Here is a 13,568-nt window from a genome sequence, read left to right as displayed (position 1 = left end):
TCCCCTGCACCACTACAGAACATTCACGGATCTTGCGCTGTAGAGTATACATTTCCTTTGCCGTGAAAACATTATACTCGTACACCACACAAAACTGATCAGTCCAGGCTTTTGGAAGGGTGAATGAAACACAGACACAGACACCTCCACGGTCATGACGGTTTCTCTGTTCACGTCACAATCTGTTCTTTTAAAGGTGACGGGTCTTATGTGACGTCATGGGTCGGCTGGACCACGTGGTCTGGTTTTGGCGCGTGCAGTGAGCGTTGCCAAGGTGACGTTGGGGAGAGATCACGTGAGAGATCTCGGACGTGTCCCGTGACAGTGGAAGACTGCGATGCAGAACACGTTGAAGTGCAGTACTACACGTGTTCGGGGGAGGACCCGCCGGGTGAGTACAAGAATATGGGTGGATCATCATCATCATCATCATCATCATCATCATCATCATGGTCGTCGTCGTCGTGGTCAACATCATCAGTATTAGCAGCAGCAACAAACGCAGCAGCCGCATCATCATTATCGTAGCCACCACTTTCGTCGTCGTCACTATCTTGTAGTTCTTGTTCTTGTTCTTGTTCTTGTTCTTGTTCTTGTTCTTCTTCTTCTTTGCCTTCGTCGTTGTCGTCTTGGTAGTAGGAGTAGTCGTCGTCGTCGTCATCATGGTCCCCCTCCTCCTCCTCTTCCTCTTTCTCCTCCTCCTCATCATCATCATCGTCGTCGGCGTCGTCGTAATGACCACCACACACCTCTTCCCTCACTAGTCCGTTAATGACCACCCATCCCCCTCTCCTGCTGGTCCTTGATCTGTCTCTTTCTTTCTCCTTCTTCTTCCCTTTCCAGCTCTATTCTTCTTCTCTCAACTAACTTTATGTATCCAATAATTTATTTATTTATTTACAACTGTTTTTCCGTCTAGAATGCATGTGCCTGTAGTTGGTATGAGTGAGTGCGTCGCGTTCTCGCTGTGCGCCTGTCTGCGAGTGTATGAGTCCGAGTGTCTTTGTCCTTGTCGATTTGTGTTTCGTATAATGTTCACTATGTATTTTATATTTTGTAAGCGCCTAGGGCTATATTTAGATTAGGCGCACAAATGTTCATAATAATAATAATAATAATAATAATAATACCGCCCCTACCACCATCGGAGATTTAGACGCTTGTTGTTGTTTTGTTTTCAGTGAATGGTGGTTATGGGGAGTGGTCTATATGGCGGTACAGCGGATCGTGCTCTGTTTATTGTGGAGGGCGCGGCCTCCGACACCAGGTTTGTACCACTGTACCACAGCTATGAAAGTAAGGCGACAGTGGCCATTGCATGTCCCAAATAGTCTCTTGTACTGGGGACAGAAATTGCAAATTAGCGTAGCAGCATAGCCAGTGCATGGACGATCTAAAGGCACGGTCCTTCTCGTAAAAACAAAGTTCTGCTCATCATCTGGTAACTGTCCTGGCTTCTACATGGGATAAAACATCCCCTCCACTTTGACACATACTTTAAGTAAACATCATCGTGTGGATGGGAATTGCTTGATGAATGATTAGTTGTGTAACTGTCACGGGTGTCAATGTGCTGAAATTCATGCCTTACCAATGTACCACTATATGTATAGGTGGCAACAATGATGTTAGTTGTTGGTATGTGTGCAAAGTGGAGGTCTTATCCCATGTTAATCGCCTGGGAAGATAATACAAATAATGCATAATATTTATAAAACGCATGTATCCAGGGTTTAACCCTGCTCATCTGAGATACACGAACATGATTGGGCCTTGAAAGTAAGGAGACAGTTGCAATTACATTATAAGATGTTTGGTGGCTTGTTGACAGACCAGCTTTTTTGTTGGTCCAAGGGGACCATATCGTCTTTTGTTTCATCTTTATCGACCAAGGCCGAAGGCCGCGGTTGATAAATGAGACAAAAGGCGATATGCTCCCCGAGGACCAACAACAAAATGCTGGTCTGACAACAAGCCACCAAACATCGTTTTTGTCATCATTTTGGTTGTGCAACAAAATGCACAATAACCCACAGGGAGACGAATTTTTAGAATCCAACTCCGGGCCACAAAGCATCGTCACAGTAGCACGAGATAACACGTCAAACTTGTATGTGACGTCAAACGTAGCTTGTTGACGCTTTTCTTCCAGTCTGAAAATGTACAGAGCTGCGATCATACCTGTGAGTTCAGTAAGTGTTGAGCATATTTCTTTTCTTTTAAGTGTTTCTGACTTTTCGTTGTGGATTTTGCGATTACAGAGATAAGTTGCAAATTGACCATGAGTCGCCGCGGTAATTATCAACATTGATTGGGTCTTTGAGAGTGAATGCTTACAATCGTTGTCCTTGGAAACACAAATCCAAAGCCGCGATGGTTCCACACATCAAACAATCAGCCTGATTGGCTTTTACTTTGACAATCCACGTTTCACCTGAAAGCTTAAAGGCTTACTAACTCGCTCCCGTGTTTACGATGTGTAGTTTGCCCACAATCGATGTCAAATGCATCATAAGGCCATATAATGACGATATGTCGCAATGCGCGGACCATATACATGCATTACAGCTTGTTCTAGCCTCTGAAAAAGTGAGGATGTCAACAAAGACGCGGAGTTATTTCCCTTGCGTCAACGTTACCTCTGTTGGCAAATCTATAAATAGGACGATCTAGATCAAAATAAAAATTCAAATATCTCAACATTTAAGGGGTCCTAGACCACCATATCTTGCAGGGAACTTAATTTAGCATGTCTCCAGCTGTGGGTAAAGCAATTAGCGTGAATAGTCATCAGCTTTCTATGCCTTTAAACCCATTCACCACCTCGAGTTATTGCATGGGGAACATGAGATTTATTTCCCAGGTGTTTGTGAATGAAAACTCGTGAAAATGATGACAAACTATTATATCTGCGTCGGCGTTTCCCCTATTTCATTCAAGGTTGGGATCTAATTCTTGTATACGACCGTGCACCCACCACTTCCAAGCCACGCACCAACATTTCAGCTCAATCGCTCCATAAATTCCAGATATCTGAGCACGGACAGGGCATTAAGACAGAGGGAGTGAAACGTACACACACCCCAATTACCTGGGATGTGGGAGTCGCCAGTCGCATTGGGTGGGCCCCTTTGAGGCTGAGGGCCCGGCACCGTCTTCACCTGGCTGCGATCCATGAAGACGACACCATCACGTTGATTCGTTGATGACACAACCATTTGTCGAGGATAGCGTAGGCACCCGGTCTGCTCCCCGCCTAAAAAAGGCCAGTGCCGTTCCGTCTTCGAGGGACTGCGTGGGTTTCATTTCGGAGTTTTCCTTCTCCTAGACGAGTTTCCTTCCATGGATGATGAGCCTCCTCTACCCTCGTTTTGAATTCAGAGTGGTCTTCTCTTAGGATAGCTGCCTGTCAGGGTTGACGAGCCTATCCTGCCCGGCGCCTGGGATGTGAAAACCATTATTGTTCGTTGAATTTTGGCGTAACTCGATTCTGGGTGATTTTGATGTTTTGGAGTGAGTAAATCATTCTCCATGACGAATATTCTCTTAAATACGATCCACAAGACATGATTTAACATTATTTATCCTAACCAGGAACGAATATAAACACTGTTTCATAATGAAAATAATCAGTGCTGTTCTTCTCCAAAAACGAGTTACATCAAAATTCAACGACGACGTCGATATTGGTTTTTACATCCCGGGTAATTGGCGTGTGTATAGCTTTCACTCTGTCTGTCTGTATAGTCTGTAGTTTTATCCTACATACGTGAGAGAGACACCCGTCAGATAATAATCGTTCAAATCACACGTGTGTATATCATGTAAATGAGGTCATGTCAAGCAAGTCTGGCAGGGACCTGTTTTTCCACTGCTCATGATGCCAAAGTCACCGAGACAAACGTCATTATGGAAACACAAATTGCGCTCGCTAATTGCCCTCGATGAATCTTTAGAACTAACACTGACGTCACGCCACACTTTCAGAGTGACGTTTCTTTGCTTTGACGTAATATAGATTGCAAGAGGCTTTGAAAGAGATCGAGGTTCCAAAACAAGCGTCTTCAATTTAGCTGCATCGACTGCAAGACATTTTCAGTAAAATACACGTAAGTACAGTATGTTGGATAAACAGAATACTACATGGCTTGCTGTGTCGTACCAGATTTACACTCGTTGCTTTTTCAAATAGTGAACAGCTCGCTTTCGCTCGCAGTTCAATATTTAAAAAAACAACTCGTGTAAATCTGGTACGACACAGCAAGCCATGTAGTATTCTCTATGTATAATAGCGGCAAGGAAAATAATACAATGAAATGCAAGGCGCCGGGCAGTCATCTCTATTTAAACAGTACAGCTATCCGGTTTGTGTTGACAGAAAACATGAACGCTCGGGGTTTTTAACCGACCTCTGATCCACTCGCGTAATATTGTGTGCACTTCTTGATACAAACAAAACAAAAAACAAAACAAAAAACACTCAGTTCTTGTTGTTGTTGTTTGCTGAATGAGACGTGCACGTGTTGTTGTTGTTGTTGTTGTTGTTGTTGTTGTTGTTGTTGTTGTTTTTGTTGTTGTTGTTGTTGTTGTTGTTTTTGTTTTGTTTTGCTTTTAGACTAAAAACAAGAAATTCCTTCGAGGTAGGAAAAACACCCCCGTTGGTCAAAGGGAAATAACCATTCTCACTGCCACCAACTGAGAAGGTTATTTCCCTTTGACCATTAATATGTCACTCTTAATCCACCAATAACTCCCTAACCGTGTGTTTGACTGGTCCCAATGTTTGTAAGGACCGTCTCAGGAATGTATAGAACCTGTTCACCAAGTTTGGTGACGATCGGTCCGTTCATTCTTGAGATCTATATGCGAACACAAACACACAAACACATAAACACATCGACCGAAACCTATACACACCCCTATACCGGGGGTGTGAATACCGGGGGTGTAATAACCAAACCCATTTCTGCTCTTCACCTGTATTCGTAACTGCTAAACGAGTTGTCTACTTTCAACCGGAAAATTCACTGTTTATGACATCATCGCCATGAGCTCAATTGAACCACACTTTTCGCCTCGAGTGAGATGCAGGCCAATGTATTCTGTTTCTTCTCGCCCATTTTGAAAACTCTCCCTTTATGCTAAACGAGTTTTCTACTTTCATCCGGAAAATTCACTGTTTATGACATCATCGACATATTAGCTCAATTGAACCACACCTTTAGCCTCGAGTGAGATGAAGGCGAATGTATTCTGTTTCTTCTCGCCCATTTTGAAAACTTTCCTCTTTGTTCCCGACCGTGTAATTGACAACGATGAGATCTATACAGACAATGTACAAAGACATTACTCCGCCGGCGATGATGATGACGATAGTGATGACAAAATCTGATGCTAATCACAGGAACGACAACGCGATTGTGATACCCCCGAGCCGTCCTGCGGTGGAACTGAGTGCGCTGGCCAAGACCGACAACTCCGAGAGGTCCAGTGTAACCGGGGAGGCTGCGGAGGTGAGTGTGTTATCTCCCTTGCATTGCACTTTGTGTGTCAGGGTGTGTGTGTGTGTGCGTGCGGGCGTGCGTGCGGGCGTGCGTGTATGTATGTATGTGTGTGTGTGTGTGGGCGTGTGTGTGTGTGTGTGTGTGTGTGTGTGTGTGTGTGTGTGTACGGTCGTGTGTGCCTGCGTTCGCACGTGCGTGTGCGCGTGTGTTATCGACTCTCTTCCTTCGACTTCGTGGTTCTACCTTCTTCTTCTGCGTTCGACAGACTGCACGATTTAGAGTCTCTCTCCGACGGATGCCGCAAAGCTGGCCGTGCGGCGGAGTTCATATGCCGTTGTGGTTCTACCTAGTTATATTCATTTATACCCTTCGTGTTTTATTACCTCGACCTTTTCGAACTTCGATCTTTCCATACCTCGATTTTCTCCGTGTCCTCGTGCTGTGGACTAAATGGCAGCGACCATGTTGACCTTCGAAGGCAGATTCAAGTTGCGTATGTGGTGTGTTTTTTTCTCGAAAAAAACAGTAACACGGCAAATATTCCGAAAGTTTGCAGAGACAAAATAGTTATTTTTTCCAGTGGCTATTGGCACATTTCCAGTCGATTAAAAGCTTTTTTTTGTAACAAACCCTTTGGAACAGCAAATTAGTGACAGACGCGGTCCTCCTCTAACAACAGTTCTGCTCACTATTTCATATCTTGACAGGCTTTTACACGAGATAATGTCATTAACTTTCTCAACTTGGACACGTGAAAAAGAGAAGAAGAAAAAAATGCCTAGATGCTTTCTACACAGAGTGATACTTTTTGAATAATTTCTGAAATTGCCAATTGTGTCAATCCGCGAAATCAATTTATCAAAAAAGCTTCTTCGTTAATTAGGCTGTTGATTTAAAAATGTAAGAATTTGATTGATACAAGAAAAAAGACCAATGAAGAAGGATGCTCCCGGCCGCCTTTTATATAAAAAAAAATATTTAAAAAAAAATTACAATTTTCAGATGTTTTAATGACCAAACTCATTCATTAGTTAGTAAGCCACCAAGCTGGAATGCAACACCAAAGTCCGGCCTTCGTCGAAGATTGCTTTGCCAAAATTTCAATCAATTTGATTGAAAATGAGGGTGTGACAGTGCCGCCTCAACTTTGACGAAAAGCCGGATATGACGTCATCAAAAGTATTTATCGAAAAAAAGAAAAAAAGTCCGGGGATATCATTCCCAGGAACTCTCATGTCAAATTTCATAAAGATCGGTCCAGTAGTTTGGTCTGAATCGCTCTACACACACACACGCACAGACAGACAGACAGACAGACAGACACACACACACACACACACACACACACACACACACACACACACACACACACACACACACATACACCACGACCCTCGTCTCGATTCCCACTCTATGTTAAAACATTTAGTCAAAACTTGACTAAATGTAATGAGGTTATGCACCCATGCACCTGCATTGGCTCCTAATGGATCCCTATTTGTACAGAAGACAAAGTTAAATTCAACAAAGTCCGATTAAAACTTTACTTCACACACAGACATAACACAGTGTTTTAAAAGTGTTTGTCAATGCAACACCAGGCACTGAACGCTATTTAAAAGCCACCGGCTGAAAGGCACCATCGATCCTGTCTTTTTACATTTAGTCAAGTTTTGACTAAATGTTTTAACGTAGAGGGGGGAATCGAGACGAGGGTCGTGGTGTATGTGCGTGCGTGTGTGTGTGTGTGTGTGTGTGTGTCTGTGTGTCTGTCTGTGTGTGTGTAGAGCGATTCAGATTAAACTACTGGACCGATCTTTATGAAATTTGACATGAGAGTTTCTGGGTATGAAATACCCAGACGTTTTTTTCATTTTTTTGATAAATGTCTTTTATGACGTCATATCCGGCTTTTCGTGAAAGTTGAGGCGGCACTGTCACGCCCTCATTTTTCAACCAAATTGGTTGAAATTTTGGTCAAGTAATCTTCGACGAAGCCCGGACTTCGGTATTGCATTTCAGCTTGGTGGCTTAAAAATTAATTGATGACTTTGGTCATTAAAAATCTGAAAATTGTAAAAAAAAATATTTTTTTTATAAAACGATCCAAATTTACGTTCATCTTATTCTTCATCATTTTCTGATTCCAAAAACATATAAATATGTTATATTTGGATTAAAAACAAGCTCTGAAAATTAAATATATAAAAAGATCTCTCCAATAGTGACGCAACTTACTTTGCAGAAGTAGAACGTTTCAACGCCTGGTGTAAAGACAACTTTTTAGACCTAAATGTGACAAAGACCAAAGAACTTCTGATAGACTTTAGAAGAAACCCTGCCCCTGTCCCTGACCTGATGATTGATGGTGTGACTGTTGAGCGTGTGACTGGATATAAGTATCGTGGCACAGTTATGGATGATAAGCTGTCCTTCAATGCAAACACCACCCTCATACACAAAAAATGTCAGTCACGCATCTACTGCCTTCAGAAACTTAGGAAGTTGAATGTGAACCCTTCTATCCTTCAAACTTTCTACCGCTCTTTCATCGAGTCTGTCATCACTTTTGGTTTTATGCCCTGGTATGGAGGTCTGAGTGTGAAGAACAGGAATGTCTTAGTGCGAATGGTGAATGTCAGTAGCAAGGTGATTGGCAGGCAGCAAGCAAGTGTGGAGTCCCTGTATGAAAAGCGTGTGGTGAGAAAGAGTAGGCGGATAGCTTCAGATAGGTCCCATGTCCTTGCCCACCTCTATGAACTCCTTCCCTCTGGCCGTAGACTTCGCACGCACAAAGCTAGGACACTCAGACTGCAAAACAGCTTCATCCCCAAATTCATCACCCTTGGCAACATGTAAACACATCCACATACCCGACTCAGCCCCTCTTCTGCCAGTGCAATCAGTAGTAATGTACATGTATGTATTGGTTTTATGTACGTCCGTATTTTTTCTGTGATATATTGTATGCTATGATTTTTTGCAATGATGTTTAGCCATAGTCCGTTATACGCGTAGGTGTGCGAGAATATGTAAGCGCAGTGCTTTAAAAATGTCCATGTGGGAATGTGTAAGTGGGCGTAGTCGAATGTCCATGTGGGAATGTGTAAGTGGAGCATATAAGAATGCCCATGTGTGAATGTGTAAGTGGAGCGTATAAGAATGTGTAAGTGGAGCGTGGTCGAATGTCCATGTGTGAATGGGTAAGTTGAGCGTATAAGAATGTCCATGTGTGCGATGTGTAAGTGAGACATGGATGTGTTCATGACTGAATGCGTAAGCACAATGCAAGGAATGGCCAGAAAGGTAGGCTATGTGGGAGGTGTGTTTATAACCTGCCCTGTTATATAGTGCTATATGTCTATGATGTAAAAACAATGTCCTGTTTGTATTATTGTTATGTACCACGCCTGAATTTCTCTATGAGATAATAAAGTATTCTTATTCTTATTCTTATTATTATGATCAAAATTAAATTTTCGAAATCAATTTAAAAATACTTTCATCTTATTCCTTGTCGGTTCCTGATTCCAAAAACATATAGATATGATATGTTTGGATTAAAAACACGCTCAGAAAGTTAAAACGAAGAGAGGTACAGAAAAGAGTGCTATCCTTCTCAGCGCAACTACTACCCCGCTCTTCTTGTCAATTTCACTGCCTTTGCCACGAGCGGTGGACTTACGATGCTGCGAGTATACGGTCTTGCTGAAAAATTGCATTGCGTTCAGTTTCATTCTGTGAGTTCGACAGCTTGACTAAATGTTGTATTTTCGCCTTACGCGACTTGTTTCTTGTTCTTTTTACATTTAGTCAAGTTTTGACTAAATGTTTTAACATAGAGGGGGGAATCGAGACGAGGGTCGTGGTGTATGTGTGTGTGTGTGTGTGTGTGTGTCTGTCTGTCTGTCTGTGTGTGTGTGTGTGTGTGTGTGTGTGTAGAGCGATTCAGACTAAACTACTGGGCCGATCTTTATGAAATTTGACATGAGAGTTCCTGGGTATGATATCCTCAGACGTTTTTTTCATTTTTTTGATAAATGTCTTTGATGACGTCATATCCGGCTTTTCGTGAAAGTTGAGGCGGCACTGTCACGCCCTCATTTTTCAACCAAATTGGTTGAAATTTTGGTCAAGTAATCTTCGACGAAGCCCGGACTTCGGTATTGCATTTCAGCTTGGTGGCTTAAAAATTAATTCATGACTTTGGTCCTTAAAAATCTGAAAATTGTAAACAAAATATTTTTTTTATAAAACGATCCAAATTTACGTTCATCTTATTTTCCATCATTTGCTGATTCCAAAAACATATAAATATGTTGTATTTGGATTAACAACAAGCTCTGAAAATTAAATATATAAAAATTATTATCAAATTTTTTTTTTTCGAAATCAATTTAAAAACACTTTCATCTTATTCCTTGTCGGTTCCTGATTCCAAAAACATATAGATATGATATGTTTGGATTAAAAACACGCTCAGAAAGTTAAAACGAAGAGAGCTACAGAAAAGCGTGCTATCCTTCTCAGCGCAACGAATACCCCGCTCTTCTTGTCAATTCCACTGGCACTGCCTTTGCCACGGGCGGTGGAGTGACGATGCTACGAGTATTATGGTCTTGCTGCGTTGCGTTGCGTTCAGTTTCATTCTGTGAGTTCGACAGCTACTTGACTAAATGTTGTATTTTCGCCTTACGCGACTTGTTACATTTAGTCAAGTTTTGACTAAATGTTTTAACATAGAGGGGAAATCGAGACGAGGGTCGTGGTGTATGTGTGTCTGTGTCTGTGTGTGTGTGTGTGTGTGTGTGTGCGTGTGTGTGTGTGTAGAGCGATTGAGAGTAAGCTACTATCTTTATTCCTTGTCGGTCCCTGATTCCAAAAACATATAGATATGATATGTTTGGATTAAAAACAAACTCAGTAAGCTAAACAGAATATCCTGCTCAGCGCGACCACTACCGCACTATTCTGCATGGCTTGTCGATTTCACTGCCTTTGCCACGAGCGGTGGACTGAGGAAACTACGAGTATGTGATCTTGGTGAAAAAAGCAGTGCGTTCAGTTTCATTCTGTGAGTTCGACATCTTGACTAAATGTTGTTATTTCGCCTTACGCGACTTGTTTTTACACCCCCGGTATAGGGGTGTGTATAGGATTCGGTCGATGTGTTTGTTTGTTTGTTTGTTTGTGTGTGTGTTTGTGTTCGCATATAGATCTCAAGAATGAACGGACCGATCGTCACCAAACTTGGTGAACAGGTTATATACTTTCCTGAGACGGTCCTTACAAAAATTGGGACCAGTCAAACACACGGTTAGGGAGTTATTGGTGGATTAAGATTCTACAAGGACTTATAGAGGGACATATTCATGGTCAAAGGGAAATAACCATTCTCACTCAGTCACTGCCACCAACTGAGAAGGTTATTTCCCTTTGACGGGGGTGTTTTTCCTACCTCGTAGGAATTTCTTGTTTTTTACCATCTAAAGTCTGGGTCAAACCCGTGAACATGCCCCTAATGGTTTTACCGTGAGGGCTTTAAAACATTACTCATCATCATTATTTATCATCAAACGAAGGTGGAATGTGCGACAGACTGCGTGTGTGCTGCTGTCTGTCTGTCTGTCTGTCTGTCTGTCTGTTTTGCCTTTCTTTCCCTCTTTGTTTGTTATGATGTCTGTCTTTCTGCTGACCAGCCTGTTTTTCCACCGGTTCATGTGTTTGTGTGGCAGGCATAAACTGTATACAGGACACGCTGCGGTCGGATTTTATCATTTATAGATTTTATAATTATTTATAATTTTATTTATTTATTGTATGTATTCATTATCTTGTCTCGTGGAAAGGCTCCCATGTACTCTAAAATTGCGTTCATTACGGTGTAATCGTTGTAAGCTGCATTATTTTAGCTACTGTATTTTTGCAAATATATGAACACAATGATAATATCCCCCCCCCCCCCCCCCCCAACAAAAAAAAACCCACTTACCGCCCCCTATTGCCAATACGTCATTTTCGACTAATATTCACAAGACGTCATTTTCAGGATTGTGCCAATCACGTCCACGACGCACGGTGCTGACGTTTCCAAGACTGAACGGTTTCTACTACGTGTGTCTGCGGGGGAAAATTGTTGTTAATGCCTGTCCAGAGACTTTCACGCGCCGATCATTCCGTGCTGTTGGATATTTCAACTTCTGGAAGATTCGAAGACTGTGTAGTATATGAATAAACCTTTGGAATGTATGGACCTCTTCTTGTGTGACGTATGATCTGAGAAATATAGCGACGTAAGCACTCACATATAAATTAAACGACATGATTTCTCATTTCTCTCATTTTCTCATTTCTCATTACTTTATTGTCCCATCGCTGGGAAATTCGGGTCGCTTCCTCCCAGTGGAAAGCTAGCAGCCACAGAGTCGCACTACCCAGGTGTCTGCGTGTTTAGGTGTATTCAGCCACCTGCACTTATGGCAGAATGACCAAGGTCTTTTACGTGCCATTGTGATGACACGGGGGTGGGACATGGCTTCCGTCTCTGGGTCTGCACATAAAATTGACCCGTGTCCGTCCCGGCCCGAATTCGAACCTGCGACCTTTCGATCACAAGTCCAGTGCTCTACCAACTGAGCTACCGGGCCCCCATTGTGTAACGAGAGTAAATGAGAGCTATGGGGAACCAATCTGCTGGCACCTGAGAGAGTAACAAGCATTGAAATGAACAAGTGACTTGAATTATCATGTCCTTCGTGCGCCCTCAAAAGTTGGTAAAAACCGGAAAAACAAAGGAATTCTCCCTTTTATTTTATTTCCGTTGACAGAGTTCCTTCCCTTTTGTGTTTCCCTCCATCTTCGTGTCCAGCCTTGTCCGTGTTCGTTCCGTCAGTGTTGCTTTTGCTTTTTGTTGTCCTTTGTTTGTGTTTCCTGATGAAGCTTTTCTAAGCGAACATTCGTATTATTGTGATGTCCTTGTAATGGTGAGTACAGAATTCCTTTGTTTTTCCACTTTGTTCATCTCACCACTGTCCGACTTTGTTATTCAGATTTTGAAAGAAAAAGGTTGTCTTATAAAATTTAAAAAAAATAGAAAATACGCCGCAGCCTTGAGAAACAGTTCAACCCAACCGGATTCCAATCAGAAAAGAAACTGTTAGTATCATAATTGTTTTTCACTTGGTCGTTTTCTTCTTCTTTTGTGTCCTTTGCGGTTTGTTGTTCTGCGTTTTATTTGTGTGGCATGCTTTCCACCTTTCAATAAATTGCATTGTGGTATTGATTAGGCCAAAAAAAAAAATAGGTGTGGTTACGGTAACATAGCCAAAAAAAATAGGGTAGGTAGGTAGGCAATCACTTTTTTTTTTTTTTTTACTTTTTTTTCTAATGTGTACAAATTAAACCTACCGTACTTTCCGGGTGACAAGGCGCTTTGTTATCTAAGACGCACCCCCTTCTTTTTAAAAAAAAATTTGTAATCCAGTCACCCATTGGACGCAGGGGGCCAATAGGGCGCACCAAAATGACCCAGTTTTTGCCATGAGAGGTGGTTCCCCTGTCATATCTGAGAGAGGAAACACTTCCTGCATCGGGGTCAGTGACCGGTCAGTGACCAAAGGCATTGTGATAGCTGGGTGGCCTTGTTAAAAGACACGACCTTCTTCCCAGGGGTCAATTACCCAGTTTTTGCCATGAGAGGTGGTTCCCCTGTCATATATATGAGAGAGGAAACACTTCCTGCATCGGGGTCAGTGACCGGTCAGTGACCGAGTTTAACAGAGTGGAAATCTGTGTGTGCGGCCAGATCAAAGGCAGGGCAGTACCTAGTAGCTGAAACATGCATTATCACAAGTTGTTTGACTGGTACTCAAGCGGTCTCTTTGATTTTTTTCGTATTTCATACACGGATTAGGCGCTTCGTTATACAAGAGGAAAAAAGTCGCGCCTTATGACCCGGAAAGTACGGTACTTGACAGGGAAATAAGTGTGCGACACGGGCGCTTTCGCTTTCATTGCGTTTTTTGCACTCGGTTTTTTTTTGTTTTTTTGTTTTGACAAATGTAA

The 13,568-nt window shown here is 42.3% G+C and overlaps 1 protein-coding gene across 1 annotated transcript in view; it reads left to right on the top strand.

Annotated features, from left to right (window-relative positions):
- The window catches only part of LOC138947287 (thrombospondin-1-like), a 17,483-nt gene extending 4,559 nt beyond the window's left edge, over positions 1-12,924 (top strand). The window contains exons 3-6 of the mRNA XM_070318734.1: positions 197-391; positions 1,182-1,267; positions 5,405-5,513; positions 11,554-12,924. Coding sequence (XP_070174835.1) covers positions 197-391; positions 1,182-1,267; positions 5,405-5,513; positions 11,554-11,735 — 572 coding nt within the window. The 3' untranslated portion in view covers positions 11,736-12,924. The remainder of the gene's footprint in view (positions 1-196; positions 392-1,181; positions 1,268-5,404; positions 5,514-11,553) is intronic.
- Positions 12,925-13,568: the final 644 nt, after the last annotated feature.

The sequence above is a fragment of the Littorina saxatilis genome, linkage group LG14 (genome assembly GCF_037325665.1).
Source record: "Littorina saxatilis isolate snail1 linkage group LG14, US_GU_Lsax_2.0, whole genome shotgun sequence".
Lineage (NCBI taxonomy): Eukaryota > Metazoa > Mollusca > Gastropoda > Littorinimorpha > Littorinidae > Littorina > Littorina saxatilis.
The sequence above is the reverse complement of the archived record's forward strand: the minus strand, read 5'-3'. Positions and strand labels throughout refer to the sequence as shown.